General features: G+C 43.0%; 1 protein-coding gene across 2 annotated transcripts in view; it reads left to right on the forward strand.

Moving 5' to 3' along the window:
• LOC124114692 (calcitonin gene-related peptide type 1 receptor-like) overlaps positions 1–22,632 on the forward strand; it is a 165,817-nt gene that overhangs the window by 136,864 nt on the left and 6,321 nt on the right. For both annotated transcript variants that reach the window (XM_048390947.1, XM_048390953.1), the window contains 5 exons: positions 6,905–6,996; positions 11,060–11,213; positions 12,444–12,594; positions 18,516–18,576; positions 20,920–20,986. In XM_048390947.1, coding sequence (XP_048246904.1) covers positions 6,905–6,996; positions 11,060–11,213; positions 12,444–12,594; positions 18,516–18,576; positions 20,920–20,986 — 525 coding nt within the window. The remainder of the gene's footprint in view (positions 1–6,904; positions 6,997–11,059; positions 11,214–12,443; positions 12,595–18,515; positions 18,577–20,919; positions 20,987–22,632) is intronic.

The following is a 22,632-nucleotide window of genomic DNA, read 5'->3' on the forward strand; positions in this document are numbered from 1 at the left end:
TTTAATTTTAAATCCAACAGAGAAATATTATTAGCCAAAGTTGGGATGAAGTTTCGTTTGGAGCTTTCCGCCAGGATAATCTGCAAATACAGACATCTGCAAAACGAAATATTATGGTTATTTGGTCTTGTTGCTATTATAGGCCCCACTTCCTGGTGTAAGAACAACTTTGTAATATTATAATCGAACTGAGAAATGTTATTCGCCAAAGTTGGGATTATATTTCTTTTGCCGTTTTCCTGCTGATACAGAAACTTGCTGAAACAAATAACGTTGCTATTTGGTCTTGTTGCTATTGAATAAAGCGACAAAACCCTTTCCATTTCCAATAGAAACCTTTGCACAAAGCAAAATTGATTTTACGATTCCGACTATATCATGAGCATGTGTTTGTGAATCTCCATCACCGTCACCTTGACAGGTAACAAAAGGCAAATGTTGAATAAACATTTCACGAACGAAACGAACTGAAGGTCTTTTCAAAAATTGATTCTATCAAATGGTGTTGCACATGTCCCAAGGAATCGGTCAGATCAATCAGCATTGACCGAAGACATGATGAAGGAAATTGAAATGGGTATTTATCCAAGAAAACGACACTGCTTTCAGTGAATCAGTCAAACAAAAACCCTGTGGCGTGCTTTAGGTGATAACCCGTAGCAGTTGGACAAAGGTAATACGCAAATTGTCTCGAGTAGCACCCCTGTGTACTGCAGCCTAGCTAGCTGTTCCAGTCAACACTGAGTCATGGGCATCTAATATAGTCTCATTACGAGGCTAAGCACAACATGATTTTTGCGGTTTCGCACGTAACCTCAATTTCAGTTAGTTGTGTAATTGAGTTATTTTTCACTCGAACGGAGAGAATCAGCCGAAAAAGCTTTACATAATGATGTGGGGCGGTGAGTTGATTGATACTAATGCTATTCTATGGCGCCCGTTACCTAACGGAATCCATGGCAAGTTGCATCGAGGACGAGCTGTTGCAGTGATGGTGATCTGGTAGCAGCATTTGTGTACCTGCCGAAATGGCTGTCACAGAAGAAGCTGTTATGGTAGTGGTGGTGATCTGGTAGCAGCATTAATGTAGCCGCTGTAACGGTTGTAACAGAAGTAGCTGTTGTAATGGTTGTAACAGAAGTAGCTGTTGTTGTAGTGGTGGTGATCTGGTAGCAGCATTAATGTAGCCGCTGTAACGGTTGTAACAGAAGTAGCTATTGTAATAGCTGTCACAGAAGTATCTGTTGTTGTAGTGGTGGTGATCTGGTAGCAGCATTAATGTAGCCGCTGTAACGGTTTTTACAGAAGTAGCTGTTGTAATGGTTGTAACAGAAGTAGCTGTTGTTGTAGTGGTGGTGATCTGGTAGCAGCATTTGTGGAGCCGCTGTAATTGTTGTAACAGAAGTAGCTGTTGTTTTAGTGGTGGTGATCTGGTAGTAGCATTTGTGTAGCTGCTGAAATGGTTGTAACAGAAGTAGCTGTTGTGGTAGTGGTGGTGATCTGGTAGCAGCATTAATGTAGCTGTTGTAATGGTTGTAACAGAAGTAGCTGTTGTGGTAGTGGTGGCGATCTGGTAGTTGCATTTGTGTAGCTGCTGAAATGGTTGTAACAGAAGTAGCTGTTGTTGTAGTGGTGCGATCTGGTAGTTGCATTTCTGTAGCTGCCGAAATGGTTGTAACAGAAGTAGCTGTTCTTGTGGTGGTGGTGATCTAGTAGTAGCATTTGTGTAGCTGCTGAAATGGTTGTAACAGAAGTAGCTGTTGTGGTAGTGGTGGTGATCTGGTAGCAGCATTAATGTAGCCGCTGTAACGGTTGTAACAGAAGTAGCTATTGTAATAGCTGTCACAGAAGTATCTGTTGTTGTAGTGGTGGTGATCTGGTAGCAGCATTAATGTAGCCGCTGTAACGGTTTTTACAGAAGTAGCTGTTGTAATGGTTGTAACAGAAGTAGCTGTTGTTGTAGTGGTGGTGATCTGGTAGCAGCATTTGTGGAGCCGCTGTAATTGTTGTAACAGAAGTAGCTGTTGTTTTAGTGGTGGTGATCTGGTAGTAGCATTTGTGTAGCTGCTGAAATGGTTGTAACAGAAGTAGCTGTTGTGGTAGTGGTGGTGATCTGGTAGCAGCATTAATGTAGCTGTTGTAATGGTTGTAACAGAAGTAGCTGTTGTGGTAGTGGTGGCGATCTGGTAGTTGCATTTGTGTAGCTGCTGAAATGGTTGTAACAGAAGTAGCTGTTGTTGTAGTGGTGCGATCTGGTAGTTGCATTTCTGTAGCTGCCGAAATGGTTGTAACAGAAGTAGCTGTTCTTGTGGTGGTGGTGATCTAGTAGTAGCATTTGTGTAGCTGCTGAAATGGTTGTAACAGAAGTAGCTGTTGTTGTGGTGGTGGTGATCTGGTAGCAGCATTAATGTAGTAAAAGTAGTAGTAGTAGTAGTAGTAGTAAGTGAGTGAGTTGGGTTTAACGCCGCTTTTAACAGTTTTCCAGTTATATCACGGCGTGTCAGCTTAATGTGGGAGGAAAGCTCGAAGTGATGCAGGTCTCAGATGTTTACCACTTCGGTGAAACCCACGAGCACGGGTATGGTGCTGACAAACCTAGAAACATAATCGGAGCGAACCGGGATTCGAACCCACAACCATAGGTTTCTGGCGTGCCCAGGGGACGCAACTCTGCACAGCGAATCGCGGCGCCTTAGACGACTGGGCTACCCGTTCCCCCCAATAGTAGTAGTAATAGTAGTAGTAGTAGTTATAATTAAGGAGGAGTTATTGAACGTCTTGTGGAAGGTTAGACGTATACGTACTTAGGGATGCGACCCGTGAAGACCCGGGGTAGATTAGGTCTTTAGCAACCCCTGCTTGCCGCAAGAGGCAACTTACGAGATCGGGTGGTCAGGTACCCTGACTAGATTGATGCATCCCATCGTATCCAAATTGCATGGATCGATGCCCATGATGTCAATCATTGGATTGTCTGTTCCAGGTTCGATTATTTACAGACCGCCGTCACATAGCTGAAATGTTGCTGAGTGCGGCGTTAAACAACATACAAATCAACAAACAAACAAAGTTAGGGATGCAGGTTAGAGATAAACTTAGGGTAGAATGCAAATGTTGACTTAACAAAATCCGGAATTCAGAGGTGAACGCTTGCAATAATGTTATAGCCACAAATACTGCTGTACCAGTCCTTTCATATTCGTTTGGTGTTGTTGATTGGACGAAACAAGAAATTCATATTGACACCCTGACACGAAGAATCAATGCTCTTCCCTCAATCGCTTAATTTACCAATCATAATAGGAGGGCGTGGTTTGATTAACGTTTGGGACTCTTCATAATAGAATTGTTTTGTGCACTTTTGCACCCATTTATTTATCTGATGATCCTCTTGTGAAGCATTTCAAGATGAAAAAAAGCATTCCAAAGTTTTCTTAAACGACCCAAGTATGTGGGACATAATTTCAATGTCGGAGTTGATTTGGTTGATGGTTGTGTACTGCTGGACGGTACATAAATGAGTGTCAACCATGCGAAGCGCCATATCAAATCGGTCCAGTCTCAGTTTTTCAAGGAGAGGCTATCTGAACGACCACTGCATCGAGTTTATGTGCAGTGAGTTGTGAAGATCAGCAACCCTACAGAGTCCTTCGCTTTGATGAAGTCGACAGGCCTGAAAGGTGAAACAGAAAGCTTTCTGTTTCTACTCAAGACCAGTCACTTCGCTCGAAACCGTCAATGTTGGATTTTGCATCAAAATAAAAATATGAAATGTAGATTATGTAATGAGTTTAATGTGACTGTCCAAAAAAGTGTCAATGGATGCCCAGCTTTGGCAAAGACACAGTATCTTAAACGACATGATGGTGTAGCTCGATCATTTTATTACCGTTTTTGCCACGCTTGTGGTTTTGACACAGAGGTCCATCAACGGTACGACCCGGCATATGAAGAGGGCGTCATCGAAAATGATAAAAACAAAAATTCTTTGGAATAGGCCGGTATACAACCTCAGGCCTTTCCAAGCCAACCAACCTTATCTTGTCCGTCTTGATAACTACAATGAACTCATTTATATTATTGAATTCTCTGTCCCTTTTGACACTATTGTGATTGACAAAAGTCAAGAAAACATGGCAAATATGCGGACCTCGCTTTCGAAATGTCACGCTTGCATCCCATGTACCAAGTTGTCCAACTCCCCATTGTTCTCAGTGCCTTAGGTTTGGTACCTCCCAATCTGTTGACAGACATTGTGAGAGTACCCGGGTTTGCTATCAGGAATACAGCCCTTCTGACAATCTTGGTAATGCAGAAGGCTGCAGTGTTGGAGAGTTTCACATTCTCCGAAATGTTCTGGTTGGGTTTGACAAGGCAGCGCTTCCTGGGAGAAGTCCCATTCGCTGTCTGGGCTGCGTGTAGAGGACACGTCCGACGCACGGAGTTCAAGTGGCTATGTAGAGTAGGTAATAGAACTGACACAGGTGCTATATGATTATAGGTAATACCGGTTAGGAACCCTGAACCTGATTTTTACGGATGTTGTTCCAGAATCGATGTTTGGTGAACTAAATAAACTTTGTAAAGAAGATTCCCTTTCCCTCAAATTGTTGTCAGTGATGCAAATTAAAGAACAAATAGAATGAAATAAAAATATAATTTGCGGAGAATGACATGGGTTACTTCCCTTTCCGATTTGCATGCTTTGAAGTTCTGATTCAGAACTGAAGTATATGTTACACAGAATCGGTCGGTAAGATAAGCACTCATCTAAAATATTTGTGTTTATGGCACATTTGGCACGTCTCGTGACCTGCTAAGTTGACATTTTCACTGGTGGCCGCGACACTCATGAAAATACCAACTTTGCAGGTCATTGGATCACTCATCTGATATATTTCTATATCTACCTGCACTGTCACGTGGGTCGCCATGCCCTCATATCACCCACAAGAGAAAGAACGAGTGAGTGAGTGAGTGAGTAACGAATGGTATTCATTTCTTAATACTTTTTCTATCTTATTACATTCTTAAATCACTGGCAGTACTTATGAAATAATGAGGGGCGGTCGGGTAGCCAAGTGGTTAAAGCGTTCGCTCGTCACGCCGAAGACTCGGGTTCGATTCCCGACATGGATACAATGTGTGAAGCCCATTTCTGGTGTCCCCCGCCGTGATATTGCTGGAATATTGCTAAAAGCGGCGTAAAACCATACACACTCACTATCATATAGTAAAAACGTGATTCGGATGCAATTTCACCATGATGCCCTCTAATGCTGGTTGATTCGATGTGACGTCAACAGCCAGAAAACAATTCGAAAGTTTCCAGTTTTTTTCACCCATATCTGATTGGCCATTTGAAGGTAAACCGCACTAAGCAGAGGGTTTATTTAGATGAAACAAATACTTGCGTTGAAAACTTCATTTCCTGTTTTAAAGTCAAGTGTGTAATATGAGATACAGTGACAGGTTTTCACGAGAATGGACTTCTTCAACTGATGTAGCTAACAACAACTTCAATAGAGAGTAGGTATTTCTAGTCTCCAGCACGGTGGTTTATGGGGGTGTAGAATACCAGACACAAGGCAATAAAGCTTGGTTGACTCTCAGCCCTATCTCATGCAAGCTAACTTGAAAAAATATATTGGAAAAAAGGAAAGCGATTTATAACTTAATTTGAAATGCATCCCTCGTCAACCGCTTTTCTGAGTGGCATGAAACTATTCTAGAAAGGATAAAACAATAAATTGAATGTCAAGAGAGCCGGTGTTACAATTAAACTGTCTTATTTCAGCTGCTTTATTTGGGAGTATGTATTTAGACATGGCATGATATATATTTATTCTTCTTATTCTTATTGAGCACACATAACAATGACGACACCATACGCACATAAGGGAGTGAGGGAGAACAGTATTCCAGTTATATCGCGGCGTGTCAGCTTAATGTGAGAGGAACGCCCAAAGTGATGCAGGTCTCAGACGTTTACCAATTCGGTGAAACCCACGAGCACGGGTATGGTGCTGACAAACCTAGAAATACAATCGGGAGATACACACACACACAAAGACAGACAGACAGACACATACTTTTCTCGAGATCTGTCAAAAGGATACACACACACATACACACACAAAGACAAAACGACAGATATATCGTCACATATACAATTTCACGCGCGCACACATACACACAAGCACAAACACCCTGTATCACTAGTCAGATACATGCACACACAAAGAAAGACACAATACTACACGCGAACACACACACAAAAAGGCAGATAAACAAACACACACAATCACACAGACACACACAAAGACAGAGAGACAGATAAACACAAACACACAAACATTAAGGCGTATACAGACACAAAATCAGACACACACAAAAGGAGATACACAGACACACACAATCACACACACAAGAAGAGATAGAGAGAGAGACACACACACACCATCACATACATTCACACAAAAGAAGGAAAGACGAGAAGAAAACAGAAAAACAACTTCCGTACGACATACTGTGTTGTTACACCTCTATTAAGAATCTTAAAATTCGATTGATTAATCCGTATCATGCGACGAAAAAAGACTTTTCTCGTCACATATTCAGTATGGACATGTCATGTGATGAATATTGACTCGTCTGCCAGAAAACAAGATAGCGTCTGGTACGAACATGTCACGGTTCGCTGCTAAGTCACTGTAATCAAACAGAACATGGTTTACTGACTTCAAAACTTTAAAGTGAATTTGGTGACGAGGTTACCGGGTCCTTGTGTTCGCATATTGACCTCGTCAAGAGTAGTTATTTGTTTTACAGTAAGATGTCAACGAGAGTTATGTCCCCTTTCTTTCTATGATTTTAATGTGAGTTATGTCCCCTTTCTTTCCAGAGTCTTATCAGCTCCATCTATCTGAGCCTAGGCTGTAACATTGCCAGCATCCTCTTCCTCGTGCCCGCCTTCAGCATCTTCCTCATGTACAGGTAAGAGCGTCACAATATACACACAAGAGCATTTTATAATAACTCTGTATTTGTTGATCCGAAAATGTGTTTATTTTGACAATTTGACTGGAAACGGTACAGTCCAGATCAACTGTGTCTCACTGCAGCCATTCTACGTCAGGAACACTTACAACATCTTCTTTTCATAACCACCTCAAAATCAAACTTTGTGTCGATCAGTTTATATACACAAAGAAAAAAGTTAAGCACATCCCTGTTTCTGAACCATGACAAATGGTAATAATCAATGCATGGGATGTCTGACCACAGGAGCTGGGCGATATCAATGTCATCGGATAGAACAAACATTTGACAACAAATAAAGAAGATATTGGTGAGTTGTGATTGAAATTTACTGACAAAAACATCATGGTAACACAGGTACTATTTTTTACCTTAGACAATGCCTAAAAACGGTATGGAGCTGCAGGATTAAGTAAACGAGTTACGTTTGATGTTTCATGTGAAAATGTTCCTTAAAGTCTCTACTTAGCATGATACGTGAAACAGATCAGTTGCGGGTATAACCGCCACGTGCCCGGATTCCACGCATTCCACTCTACGTCTCATGCCTCGAGTCAGACGTTGGATCTGTTGATGGGTCAACAGCAACCACTCCTGATGCAATGCTGCTTCCTATTGGCGTAAATCTTGTACAGGAGGATCTCGTGCCTGTATGCGCCGCCCCAGAATATCCCAAACATGTTCAAGGGGGTTCAAATCTGGGTTCATTGCTGGCCAGAGTAGAGTCGTTATTCCATTAACCCTCATGTAATCCACGACTGAATGCGAACGATGAGGCCTGGCATTGTCATCCATGTACTGAGGTAGCAAGAGGGTGCTTGTCAAAATGAGGAAAGACGACTGGCCTCAAAACGTCCCGGATGTACTGAGCCCCTGTTAAGTTGCCCCTTATGCTGACCAAATCCAACCTGCAATCATGAGAGATACACCCCCAAACCATTACCGAGCCCCCGCCGTATGCAACAGTCGGTTTAATGTTCCTGGGGGTGTAGGCCGTGTTCCGGTGCCTCCAAACCCTCGTTCTTCCATCAGTGACGTGGAACAGAAAGCGAATTTCCTCTGACCAATGGATCCGCCTCCAAGTTCTCAGATTCCAGTTCTGTCGCGCAATACACCATGCTAAACGAGCAGCTTTGTGGTGATATCTCAACAAGGGACGCTTTATGACTCGTCTAGCCCTCAGTCATGCTGCTTTCAGCCGGTTCCTGGCGGTTCTGGTGCTGAAACGACGATTGGGCAACCACAGCTTTTTCAGTCGAGTATTTGTTAAAAAGGGTTCTCGGCGTATGAGACGAAGAAGGTCGCTGTCCTCGCGATGTGTCGTCACAGGAGGTATTCCGGATCTGGGACGGTCCTGAACATCATCGGTCTGGATAATTATTATGTTTCTCGACTAAATGGCTTACGACAGTGTGGTGATACCCCAAATTCCGACCAATGGCATTACAAGACATTCCTGCGTTATGCATGCCGATTACTTGCCATCTTGTGGCGTTTGATAATCGCCTTCGTGCCATGGTCACACAATGTCATGGAATAACTGTTTAAAACCGAACTTGAGAAAGAAATTTTAACGTTTGGATATACTGCTTTTAGAGATACTCGAGGGTAGCATGCTGCACGGGCATACCAAGCATGGCACGTGAGCTTTTGTCACACATGACTGATTACATCATCTCGAGAAAACATAATTCTTCCCGTAATTATATCTTTCCTGACTGTTACAGATATTGGGACCAAACAATAATAAACTTAACTTTTTTCTTTGTGTATTTCACTTGTGCACATTCGTGAATCGGTGAGTCGGGTCTGACACCGCTTTGATCACGTGAACAGTCTTGCAGTTGTATCATAATGTGTCAGTTTGTTATGGGAAAGCCCGAAGTGATGCAGGTTTCACACGTGTACCACTTCGGTGAAACCCACGAGCACGGGTATGGTGCTGACAAACCAAGAAACATTATTTGGGCGACCCTTGATTTGAACCCACAATCGTAGGTGTACTCTGCACTGCGAATGGTGGCGCATGTTTATGATGGACTTCCCTATTTTGGCTTGTACCATGTGTTCCCGTGCTTTTTCAGGTGAACAATTGCCTTGTTCTTGCGTGTGTTCGTGACGACTGATCCCTGTGTGGCAGGATACGCGCACCTTTTTACGAATTCTTGGTATCATAATTATCTAACAGTGATCCATAAACTCATCCTCATCCATGCTCATTATATAGTTCGGATTAGAATAATGAATTCTGCTTTTGGAGAGATTTAGATTTTATGAAGAGTAGGCTACCCGTGCCTCTTATGCACATAAGCTAACTTTGGACAAGTTGACCGAGCCACAGGTCTGAGTGAATATACATTGCACTGAAGGAACGTACGTACACATCAATCTGGGACATCACAGCTGTGTTGAACGCCGTGAGGGTAGGATGTCACGCTATCAACCATGCTGCCGAGCATAACTACCCAATCCATTGAGTCACCTTCTATGACCAGCCACAGGTTCGTGAATAGGGGGCCTTTCCAGGAATCCCCGCGGGACATATTTAGTTACAAGCCGAAAGGCTTATTCTTAAAGGAAACCCAAAATTAACTCGGCCGACGAAGTTTTAATCCAACCCTTGGTGAAAACCGACCAAATTGTGAAAGGTGATGGCAGACCAAGGATCATTATCGGGGCACATCTGGGATTCGAACACTTCATCCGCGAAGCAATCCACGATTTACAGGCGCATTTGCGGTTGCGGTTTTGCTCACTGACACGCACACCTGTTTCCATCGCAGGAGCTTGATCTGCAAACCAGGCTACAGACAGTGACACCGTAAAGAAAAACTACTTTGAAAAATATTCTATACTGTTTTTGCTCCAAGCCGAAACGACTAACTTACAGCATGAACGATTATTTCCCTTGCCGAGGGGCTGGCGCAAATGTCAATGAGGAGCTTCATTGGATTGTTCTCTGTTATGTCGAAAATAAGTAACAGTGAAAACCCAGCTGATAATTAAACCTAGTTCGAGACTATACCTTACCTTGATCGCACTCGTTCCTTTGCGTTAAAGTCAAAAGGCATTAAGTAGAATATTATATTTCGATATTTACGAATATAAAAAAAACCAAAACAAATGGAAAACAAATCAACGATAATTTAAAATATTTTCACATTGTTTCATTGTTTGATAAATAATTAAGTTTCAAGTATAATATTGGGCAGATATGATTCCTATTTGTACTATTGAGGAATGTGCTATATGCGGTAAGGCACTCTTTTGGTTTTTATGTCATATCGCAGGCACGGGTTCGATTCTCCGCCTGGGAACAACATGCGAAGCCTGTTTCCTGTGTCCTCCGCCATGATAATCACATAAAAATGACGAAAACGATACCTAATCACTGAAAGTAATTTAACAAAAAAAACTTTCATAATTTCAAAATGACTTAATTAGAGAAGGTGGCACTGGTGGTCCAGTATTTCAACTCGCTGTACAAAGTTGCCTCCCTTAGCCGTCCCAGGATTTGAATGTCGCGAGTTCGTATCCAACATCTCTCCCGATTATGATACTTCGTCTGTCTGCATCGAACCTGTCCTCACAGGTTTCATTAACACAGCCCCCTTCTCCTTCGCCCTCCCATGAACTGCTTGCCTTTGATATGACTGACAGGGTGTTCGAAGTGGCATAAAGCGATGTACATAAATTGTGTCTGCAGATTTTGCAATACAGTTTTGACCCGTGAAGATCCGGGGTAGAATAGGTCTTCAGCAACCCATGCTTGCCGTAAAAGGCGTCTATGCTTGTCGTAAGAGGCGACTAACGGGATCGGGTGGTCAGGCTCGCTGACTTGGATGAAGCATGTCATCGTATCCCAATTGCATGGATCGAATGATGTCAGTCACTGGATTGTCTGGTCCCGACTCGATTATTTTACAGACCGCCGTGATATAGGTTGAATATTGCTGACTGCGGCATTAAACAACAAACAATACAATACAATGCAATACAGTTGTGTTTTCTCCTGCAGGTCACTCCGACGCCAGCACAGGATACGTCTTCATATGAATTTCTTCATGTCTTTCGTCACCAGTGATGTCGTGACGATATTGTGGGATATGCTTGTCACGTACGACCGCCTCACCAACAAACACATTCCCCAAACACTCCTCTATCGGAATGGGGTAAGAAAATAATTTCTTTTAATATTTTTGTATTGCTTTTATTCGAATTTGTTTTTAGTTGTGAGCTTTGACAAATATATATGATGACACAATTAGTTTATAAACGTGTTATCTAAAATAAGGTGAGGTGAGGTGAAAAGGGGTTTAACGTCGCGTCCAAGATTATTGCACTTATATAGCGACGTGCATGTACGTGTGTGTGTTTGTGTGGCTGTACAAGTCCAGACTGATGCCGATTTATAGTGCTAGCTCACTGAGATACCATGCCGTAGTTTTTATCATGAATACCCCACTCAGACACAGTATACTGACTCCGAGCCGACCAGTCCTTGTTTAAGCCCCTTAATGCCCCTTAACAACAAGTACCATCTTTTAACGTCTTTTGGTATGAGGCGGTCGGGGATCGAACCCCGGACCTTCCGCTCTCTGGGCGGACGCTCTACCACTAGACCACGGAGGCGGTCTATCTAAAATAAACTAACATGACCTGGACATAACAATATGAATTAATAACATGAGATGTGACCTCGACTCTCACATTCACGCATCATGGTTCCTTAGGGACCGACCGTGTAATTTGTTACTGCTTCTAGACACACAGTGTACACTTGTTTTCTTAACGTTTTTTTTTGTTCAGGGGCAACGCGCATGCGTGTAAAAACTGAAACCAAATTCTTCCAGTAATTTCTGAAAAACGTATTTTTAACACAGCCGTCCGACCCCTTCAGAATATCAAAGAGACGGCTACTTATGGGCCATTGAGTAGTTTAGTGACCAAATTAAGCGTTCCAATCATACCTGGATTCGATTTTTATCCGCGTACGGTCGGTGAGTTCTTTCTTGGTGTCCAGGAAGTATTGGTAAACCATGGGTAATATCTTACTACCTCTTACATAGTTTTGTGAGGCATGTTTTAATGGTGTTGTGTGGCAGTAGAGATTGCGGGAAGTTTATGTGTCGTGATTTTCAGTGGCAGCAACTGATTGAAGCGCTGGTAAAATATCGAGAGCTGCGTGGCCAATATTTAGCCATCAGCAGGGAGTAAATTTGAGTTATCCGCCTTTGTGTAAACTTGAAGACGACAGGCTTGGTCGTTTTATAAGCGCCTCAATCATTTGCTGGCACTCACAATCACAGGTTATTTATTACAACAATCTCTACTGCAACAGAGATAGTGCAATGTTGAAAGCTTATAAAATGCACTTCTTTGTGTTTTTTGTTCGTTGTTAGGCTGGCTGCAAGGTCCTCTCCTTCTGTCGAATCTACTTCAAGAGCACGAACTATGTGTGGATGTTTTGTGAAGGCTTCTATCTGCACAGGCTCATCAGCAACGCCTTCACGCCGCCCAAAAATCTCATGCCTCTTTACGTCACAGGATGGGGTAAGATTGATTGAAACCCAATACCATTGTCCATATTAACACATTTGTGGATAGGGGACACGGGTGGCCCAGAAGTCTTAGGCGTCGCGATTCGCTTTGCAGATTTCCGTCCCTTGGGCACACCAGAAACCTATGATTGTGTGTTCGAATCCCGGTTCTTCCCGATTATGTTTCTAGGTTTGTCAGCACCATACCCGTGCTCGTGGGTTTCAGCGAAGTGGTAAATGACTGAGACCTGCATCACTTCGGGCTTTCCTCCCACATTAAGCTGACACGCCGCGATATAACTGTAATACTGTTAAAAGCGGCGTAAACCCAACTGACTCACTCACTCACTTACTACTACTACTACTACTACTACTACCATTCCTACTACTACTACAGCAAGAGCTAACGCTTTTTTCGCGTCATTAAGTATTAAAACTAAACTCACTCCTTTGTGGATAAACGAAGGAGCAGCTATTTGATTAAGGGTAATATGTTTTTTAGCGAGGTGAGGTAAAATGGGGCATAGGTCGCCCCGAATATAATTACTGCTGTACTGCGAGGTGAATGCGCGTGTGCGGCTGTTTGCACATGTACTTGTCCGGACTTCATGGTGAGGTAGTGTTCGGTGTAATGGTGTTTCACTGTATATTGAAACATATATCGCTGTCAACAAAGTTATGCATGTGACCAAAATTGGGATATGTTTATTAATCTCACTGCGATAAATAAAAAATAATCATAAACCACTTGCATAATAATAAACAGTCTTCTCTTAAAGCAGAATCCATTGTACGTTTCCGATTATATCATGAGAAAGTGTTTATGAATCACTAAAGTGATGATACCAGGTGTTCGCGAAATCAGTGCGATATAAAAAACATACGTGAGAAATACTATTCAACACAATGCAATTCATGACAGTGAATGAACTGAACTAGATGTCTAATTGAACATTATTATTGTTAAATAATCGTGTTTAAATTGAGACATTTTAGTCATCAAACTTAATAATATAGAAGTTACATTTCACAAAATGTAAAAATCATATCCGTGTCATTTCTCAGAGACAAGGTAGTTAACTGACTATACAAGTCCAGTTTCCACCCTTAAAACCAGGCTAGGATGTCGAGGCTCGATCGTAGCACCACCAGTAGCTATTACGAGGTATGTCCCTTCTATGACCCTCCTCAGATTTCTCTCTTTTCACTCGCAAAATGGCGGCGTCCAGTCAAGACGATCTGTCGATAATCGAAATCTATTGTAATAAAACGGGTCTTACCTCGCTTTGTAATCAAATCACTTGAGCCACTTGTTTAAAAACATGAAAAGATTGTGAAAATATCTGTCGGCGCCCATTTGACGGTGTACATGTTTTGCAAAACCTGCAAACGACTCCGAAATCAGCACGGCAGTCGCCATGTTATTTACGAACCGGATGTCGATTTCGTTACGCCAATTTTGATTGGGCTATGCATAGACTCGTTAGTCCAGCCAAAATGTAACGAGAAATTCCAGCTAGTGGTGGAAACTGGACTTTGATAGTGAGTTAACTCCCATGCCTCGGGAAGATGCAAGCTCCTTCCCAGCGCGTGACACCTTCGTTACCCTCTCGGTAACATCGCTGCCACCAGTGTGGGCGCGGCCATTACAAGAACCTTGAAATTTGCCCTCTAACCCCATGTGTAGTAACGTTTATACTTTTGTTTATGTCTTTGAGAATGCCATCATATTTCATTTTGAAAAGGTTTACGACTGACCATGTTTTCCAGATGAATTTACTTTGTTGTTTTAATAAACAGATTGGTTCGAGATTGCAGACTAACGGAAAATCAACCAACTTCTCCCTTACATTCTTCCTATTTCAATTAAAGATGATTGTTTTAATGAAATAGAAATTTAAAAGGGCAAACAAAGAAAGTAATATAGCAGCGGTAAGTGTATTCGGTGTCACGACAGTCGTCACTTGTTTGTAAACATAACGGTCATTCGGTTGCGAGTTCAACTCCAAGCATGGTTGGGGCCACCTATCACAGTGGGGAGTTTTGACTGGTGGCAGCGATAGTATAGAGAGCTCCGCGAACAGACTATCGCTGTGAGGAGCTTGGGGAATATGATACCCCGTACACAATTACGACTTACAATGTGTACTAATTTGAAAGGTGCACGGTAAGCTTATTTATACACCTAAAACAAAGAATGGCCACCTTTAGTGAATAAGAGTGGGTGTGTGTGTGTTGGGTTTAACGCCACTTTGAACAGCATTACAGTTTTATCCCAAGTGTCAACTTAATGTGGGAGGAAAGCCGAAGTGATGAAGGTCTTAGATGTTTCCTTTGGTGAAATCCCCGAGCACGGGTATGGTGCTGACAAACCCAGAAAATATAATTGGGGCAAACCGGGATCCGAACCGATCATCTAGCTTGCTTCAGGAACGCAACTCTGCACAGCGAATTGCCTGCGCCTTAGACGACAGGCCCACCCGTGCCTCTTGAGTGAAACAGGGCACATGTTACATGTACACATTCGAGAAGTGAGTGAGTGAGTTGGGTTTAACGCCGATTTTAACAATATTACAGTTATATCACGGCGTGTCAGCTTAATGTGGGAGGAAAGCCCGAAGTGATGCAGGTCTCAGACGTTTACCACTTCGGTGAAACCCACGAGCACGGGTATGGTGCTGACAAACCTAGAAACATAATCGGGGCGAACCAGGATTCGAACCCACAATCCTAGGTTTCTGGCATGTTCAGGGGACGCAACTTAGACGACTGTGCCCCCCCCCCCCCCCCCCCCCCGACGAAAGTCACTTATTTTTCTCTCCAAGACTGCTGCAAAGACAAATTTGACATGTTTGTATATTAGGTGCCAACACTATAACCCCTATTCCTACACTCCATATAGTATTACCTTGAACCGTACATGACATGTTTTTAATAAATAGCACTTGGCAGCAAAAACAGGAAGTATGTTTTCACTATGCAACGACTACACAATTATGCCACGACGTCGATAATGCAAAGCATCACATCATGTGTTGCGACCGGATCTCTGCCCTCGCTTATCAAATATGACTGTAATAACCCGACGTGAAGACCTACCGAGGTTAGTGAGAAAGAAGACCTGACAGTGAAAGTGTGTCTTACCGGAAGTAGTTTAATATCTCGCGAGCGCTGCCCCGTGTGCGCTGCCCCGTCGGTCATCATCCTGGTAACCTTTGTGTATTCAAGAGGCGCTCAAAATATACGAGTGGCGGAAAGAATCGACTTTAGTGATTGTAAATATTTTCCACTCGTGTACACAATCTGAGTCTAGATGATTACACGGACGGGTTACATGTTTTGGACGGCGCGGCCTTGCTTTCATAACATCATGAATACTAAAAACATCATGTGATTTTCAGGGGTATTGCTATGCAGGTATAAGGTTTTGCTGTACAATCTGCCTGCACTGCTTTTTCTAATAATACTACATAACATATGTTTTACCATACGGTTTTTTTGTGTACGAGTTCTTTAATTGTGCAGTCTCATGATATACATTGTCTACAACATAGATACTCTACTTTGAAAATTTGCAACGTGTTTGTGATTTGTTTTTTTATTTGCCCCTACCTTGGGTTGGTTGGTTGGTTGGTTGGCACTCAGCAATATTCCAGCTATATGACGGCGGTCTGTAGATAATCGAGTCTGGACCAGACCATCCAGTGATTAATATCATGAGCATCGATCCACGCAATTGGGATCGATGACATGCATCAACCAAGTCAGCGAGCCTGACCACCCGATCCCGTTAGTCGCCTTTTACGACAAGCATGGGTTGCTGAAGACCTATTCTACCCCGGATCTTCCCGGGTCCCCTACCTTGGGGCAATTGCCGATAAATAACTAAAATAGATACTGAGACACTGTTGAGTTTTTAAGACTGAACTGTTACCAAATATGTGAGATAGCGACACGATAAATTGCAAAGAACAATGTAGAACGAAGCTGGTTTATTTCACGATAAAACATTGTTCCGTCATTTCTGGAGATTCGAACGTGCGCTCGCAACTTGATGACGTCGAATGTTTGACGACGTTATTTGTTAGAGTGGAGTGTCTAGTGAGTTGTTCCCCATATATGCAGCAGGACAACGCAGATAAACGCGATGGCCGAACGATCGCATCCCAAATAGTGAGAGATTTGACAATCGGCATTGGGAGAAAAGGTACGGGTAATCGACGTGAGGATTGTGAGAATATGCAGGAAATACCCACCTGTGCATAAAAAAGGACTTGTCCGACTTCTCCTAAGTCGGATTCTATGAGGAAGTCGTCCTTATTTTAATACGGGTAATATTTTTGAAGCTTGTGCAATTTATCAACATCCTTAAAGAGGCTGTACATAATGTTGATATCTCATATAAGAAATAAACGAGTCGTGGTCGTGGTTTATCGTACAATAAAACACTACAGGGAGTAAGTAAAAAAAATGAAAATAATGCACGACAGGTCATTGACCTTGGTACAGGGTTAATTTATATTGAAACTGTATCTTGCAACAATGTTTCTTATGGAAGACACTATTATTTTTTTCAGGAATCTGAAGCATAATTTATTTAGTTTTTTAAGCCTTTTCTTATTTTATAACATCCCGGCCAACATGAAATGGTCTGTCTCTACACTTACAGAGGGCAAACTGCGTCTTAAACAGCTCTCGCATTGCTCTTTCAAGGAAAAATACTAAATTAACATGTTTCAGTTTGTCATCTCTAGGGATTTGTCAATCTATATGCTATATTTCATGAGCAACATCCCACACTTAATTCACTGAAAAATGAACAGCACACATTTATGGAACCCACTTTAATTTTAGGTAAAAAAGACCTGAACTTATTGATCCAAAGTGAATCACCAAATACAAGCCTTGGGAAAACACTTAGATTAATGGCCAATATGTTTCTGTGATAAAAGTTTGACCGGCATTTCAATAAATTAATAGTTTTACTTAATTTTTTAGACGAATTTGAACGTGCCCTTTTGCCAAGTGTTCGAGTCATTGCCAGGTTGTCTGAAAGTCAGATACCATGCATCTAAATCTCTTTACTCAGAATGTAAAGTGAAGTGTATAAGACGCTAACATGGCGCGTCGCCGAACCAACAAAACGGTGGACATGTTAATACTGTTATCGCTCGTCATTGATTAGAAACCTGTCAGAACAATGTAGATACTATGGTGCTGAAGCACTTGGAATAGAGAATAGGTAGTTAAGTGTTTAAGAGCTGGCTCGTCAGGGCTATAGACCTGGATCCAATTTCCAACACTGGAACAATGTGTGAAGCCCGTTCGTGGCGTCCCCTATCATAATGTAGTTTAAATAATGGTCAAACCCACCTCACTCACCCAAACCCACGTGTGACGGGTATTTATTTCATTTCATACCCGTATCGCAGTATCCTGGCATTTTAAAACTAGCGTAAGTCCGGACTCTCCCGCCGGGCAAAAGAAAGTATACACTTGAATATTTGATTTGACATTGAAATTGCAAGCGTTATCAAATCGATACTAGGTTGAAAATTGTCGCCGAAACACTGCAAAGTTAAGGTCCAAAACACAGCAATGGTGCCCGTATCACATACAGTGTACATCTCCATCGAATAGCCATTAGTTGTTTTTTCATGTTTAGCCACCATCAAACATGGGTGTGTTTTATTTTTTTTGCCAGGCATGTTGGTATACACAAATACACACACATACACACGTACATGCACGTCTCTATAAAGTGAGATAGCAATCTTGAACACGACGTTAATCCCAATTTCCGACCGAACCAACTTTTGCAACTGTCACTGTCACTGTAAAATATCGTTCTCAATGATGACATACAAATATCACTCTGACGGTGCCTAGCAACTCTTTTGAATTTGCAAGTAACTGTGTTTTATATATTTCCAGGTGTGCCGCTGGTTTACTCTGTGATATACGGCATCATCCGCCTCGTACACTATAACGAAAGGTAAGCTTAATTCGCTGGGATATAATCATAGGCCACTTAAATAGCGCAAAGCTCCGAACAGGGTATGTTCTGAATACCTGATATTATTACCAACGGCATGTTATTACATGTTATTACCCTCTCAGGTCATTGTAGGTTGGTTGGTTGGTTTGTTGTTTAACGCCGCCCTCAGCAATATTCCAGTTATATGACGGCGGTCTGTAAATAATCGAGTCTGGACCAGACAATCCAGTGATTAATATCATGAGCATCGATCCACGCAATTGGGATACGATGACATGCATCAACCTAGTCAGCGAGCCTGACCACCCGATCCCGTTAGTCGCCTTTTACGATAAACATAGTCGCATTTTACGGCAAGCATGGGTTGCTGAAGACCTGTTCGGTACACAACCTTGCCATCCAATGAAGGTTTTGTATTCACATGACCATCTCATCCTACCGGGTACCCATTTTCTGATGATGAACGCAGATGTATTAAATAAAGTAATTACCTGTCCCCGCCGTGATATTGCTGAAATATTGCTAAAAGCGGCGTAAAATCATAGTCAGTCAGTCAGTCAGAGACACACTAGGAGCTACACGTAATAATGTTTAAAAATCGACGTATGTTAAAATACAAAACCTGTTCAGCAATATTCCAGCAATATCACGGCGGGGGACACCAGAAATGGGCTTCACACATTGTACCCAAGTCGGGAATCGAACGCGGGTCTTCGGCGTGACGAGCGAACGCTTTAACCACTAGGCTACCCGACCGCTCCTGTGAGTTTGAAGAGGTTGTAATTGCACTTACATAGCGACGTGTGTGGCTGCTTGTACTAGTTCGAACGAATGCCGGTTTTATAGTGTTACACCACTGAGAGACCATGCCGCAGTTTACCTGTATACCCCAGAAAATGTATACAGACTCCGAGCCGACCAGTCCTTGTTTTATCACCTTAATGCCAAACGCATTAACGTCTTTTTGGCTGACGCGGTCAGGGATGCATCGACCCTCGGCACTCAGGTGAGGTGAAATGGGGTTTAACGTCGCGTCCAAGATTATTGCACTTGTGTGGCTGCTTGTACAAGCCGGGACTGAAGCCAATAATAGAGCAAGCACACTGAGTTTCAATACAGCAGTTTAACATGAATATCCCACTCAGACACAGTATACCGACTCCGAGCCGACAAATCCATGTTTTAGTCCCTTAATGCCGAGCGTCAGACAGGGTAACGACAAGTACCTTCTTTTAACGTTGGTATGACGCGGTCGGTGGTCGAACCCCGGACTTTCCGCTCTCCAGGTGGACGCTCTACCACTAGACCACGGAGGCGAGACTCAGGGCAGACGCTCTTTCCACTAGAAAAGTGAATGTCCAATGTCGTTAATCCGACAGCGTTCACCTTGAAATCGTCGGATTAACGAATCATGTGTACGAAGATATATCAATCCGTATATATGGACACGTTCCCAGCGGTTATAATCAGGAAGGAGGGGTTTACGGTTTATCGAGGTGTTGACTACGAAGGGTTGACTGTATAGATCCTTTAATTCTCCCCCAAAGTAATTTTACCGAAGTAATTCATTTCTATTTTCGGGGGCACGGGTGGCCCAGTCGTCCAAGGAGTCGCGATTCGCTGTGCAGAGTTGGCACGCCAGAAACCTATGATTGTGGGTTCGAATCCCGGTTCGCCCCGATTATGTTTCTAGGTTTGTCAGCACCATACCCGTGCTCCTGGGTTTCACCGAGGCTTTCCTCCCACATTAAGCTGACACGTCGCGATATAACTAGAATACTGTTAAAAGCGGCGTTAAACCCATCTCACTCACTCACTCATTTCTATTTTCCTCTATGTCCTTATAATTATGTATGAAGGTCGGTTGCGTGAGAGCATGCGTTCGTAACGACGATGGCCTGGGTTCGATTCTCCACACGGGAACAATATATCATGCTCATTTCTGGTGTCCCCCCTCTGCGATATTGCTGAAATATTGTTACAACCACTTGGTCTGATGTAACCAAGTTTGTTTCAAGGGGTTTGTCTTTCGATAACGACAGATGTTTTCCATTCTAAGAAGGAAACTAATAAAAATATTGATTTGTACTGTGTGGTCGGGTAGCCTAGTGGTTAAAGCGTTCGTTCGTCACGCCGAAGAGCCGGGTTCGATTCACCCATATGGGTACAATGTGTGAAGCCCATTTCTGGTGTCCCCCGCCGTGATATTGCTGGAATATTGCTAAAAGCGGCGTAAAACCATACTCACTCACTCACTCACTCTAAATGGTCGATGATGGCGTACAACTCCTACCCACCTACTCCCTAGGATGTCATGCACGTCTTGTCTTTTGTTGACAGCTGTTGGGCCAAGAGTCTGGGCCTGACTGAGTGGATCATATACGCACCCAATCTTCTTTGTCTTGTGGTAAGTTGTTAAAAACACATTGCGAACATTATATTACACAGTCATTTATATAACGCACTTATCCAGGTACTAGTATTTGCTGAATTGCCGTTTATTTGTTTCCCGACCAGTGGATCCGATCATTCTCAACTCCCTGGGGAGTGTACAACCCAAGTTGCCTGCGGGCGCTAGGATATTTTCACATCCACCTAACATATCAGGTACCCATTCCCTGCTGGGTGAACAGAGGCACATTTGAACTACGTCACTTGCCCAGGGTGACACCACAGGTTTTGCCACTTGTGTTTGTATGTATTCGTGTTTCCACCATCTGGAACTGCCTCCGTGGTCCAGTGGTAGGGCATCCGCCCGGAGAGCGGACGGCTGGGGGTACTTGTTTTTACCCTGCCTGGCGCTCGGCTCAGAGTCAGTGTACTGTGTCTGAGTGGGGTATTCGTGTTAAACTGCGGCCTGGTATCTCAGTCGGCTAGCACTATAAAATCGGCATTAGTCCGGACTAGAAAAAGCGGCCACACACACACAAACGCGCATGCACGTCGCAATATAAGTGCAATAATCTTGGACGCGACGTTAAACCCATTTCACCTCACCTCACCTCCTCCATCTGGTCATCTACCATCGGACGCAGGCTCGCTGACTTGGTTGATGCATGTCATCGATCCCAATTGCGTGGCATAAACGCGGTCGGGTAGCCTAGTAGCTAAAGCGTTCGCTCGTCACGCCGAAGACCCGGGTTCGATTCCCGACATGGGTACAATGTGTCAAGCCCATTTCTGGTGTCCCCCGCCGTGATATTGCTGGAATATTGCTAAAAGCGGCGTAAAACAATACTCACTCACTTTGGAATAAATTAAGAGACTTTTCATCTATGCCCGTTCATGACAGGTACTGTTCTTAGCTAATCAATATTGATCCGCACATACTATCCCCGTCTCTGAAACTAATCAAGCCTTTAAAAATGGTTGTGTTACGATTTCTTATAACTAGCAGGAGTTGTCAAGGAATTCTAAGGTTCTCATATTCCGATCCATTCCATACAAAAATAAACTGAAAATACGAAACGAGGACGATGATGGATTAAATCATGTCGATATGTCGTCGACGTCGTGACAAGTTGGCTCCTTTTTCTGTCTCGTGGTAAGCCCTCATCGGGTATCACAGTGCAGTTATGCTGGAAATATGCTAGTTTTCCTCTTCTTGTCAAATAACCTTTTGCTATTATCAACATATCTCCCAACTAGCAATAAATCAAACTAAACCGAACCAATAAGATGATTATTGTTTTAATTATCTTTCCGGTTGTATCGGGTGCGCGTGGGTTGATTTCTTGCATCGATGCAGTCAAAACTTATGGTTATGTGGTGACGTTACATTTGATCCAACAGTGATATAACTTGAGTGAGTGAGTGAGTGAGTATGGTTTTACGCCGCTTTTAGCAATATTCCAGCAATATCACGGCGGGGGACACCAGACATGGGCTTGACACATTGTACCCATGTCGGGAATCGAACCCGGGTCTTCGGCGTGACGAGCGAACGCTTTACCACTAGGCTACCCGACCGCCCCCTGATATAACTTGAATGGGGCGGTGGGGTAGCCTAGTGGTTAAAGCGTTCGCTCGTCATGCAGAGGACCCGGGTTCAAT

The sequence above is a fragment of the Haliotis rufescens genome, unplaced genomic scaffold, assembly GCF_023055435.1.
Source record: "Haliotis rufescens isolate VD_foot unplaced genomic scaffold, xgHalRufe1.0.p SCAF_10, whole genome shotgun sequence".
In the NCBI taxonomy this organism is placed as follows: domain Eukaryota; kingdom Metazoa; phylum Mollusca; class Gastropoda; order Lepetellida; family Haliotidae; genus Haliotis; species Haliotis rufescens.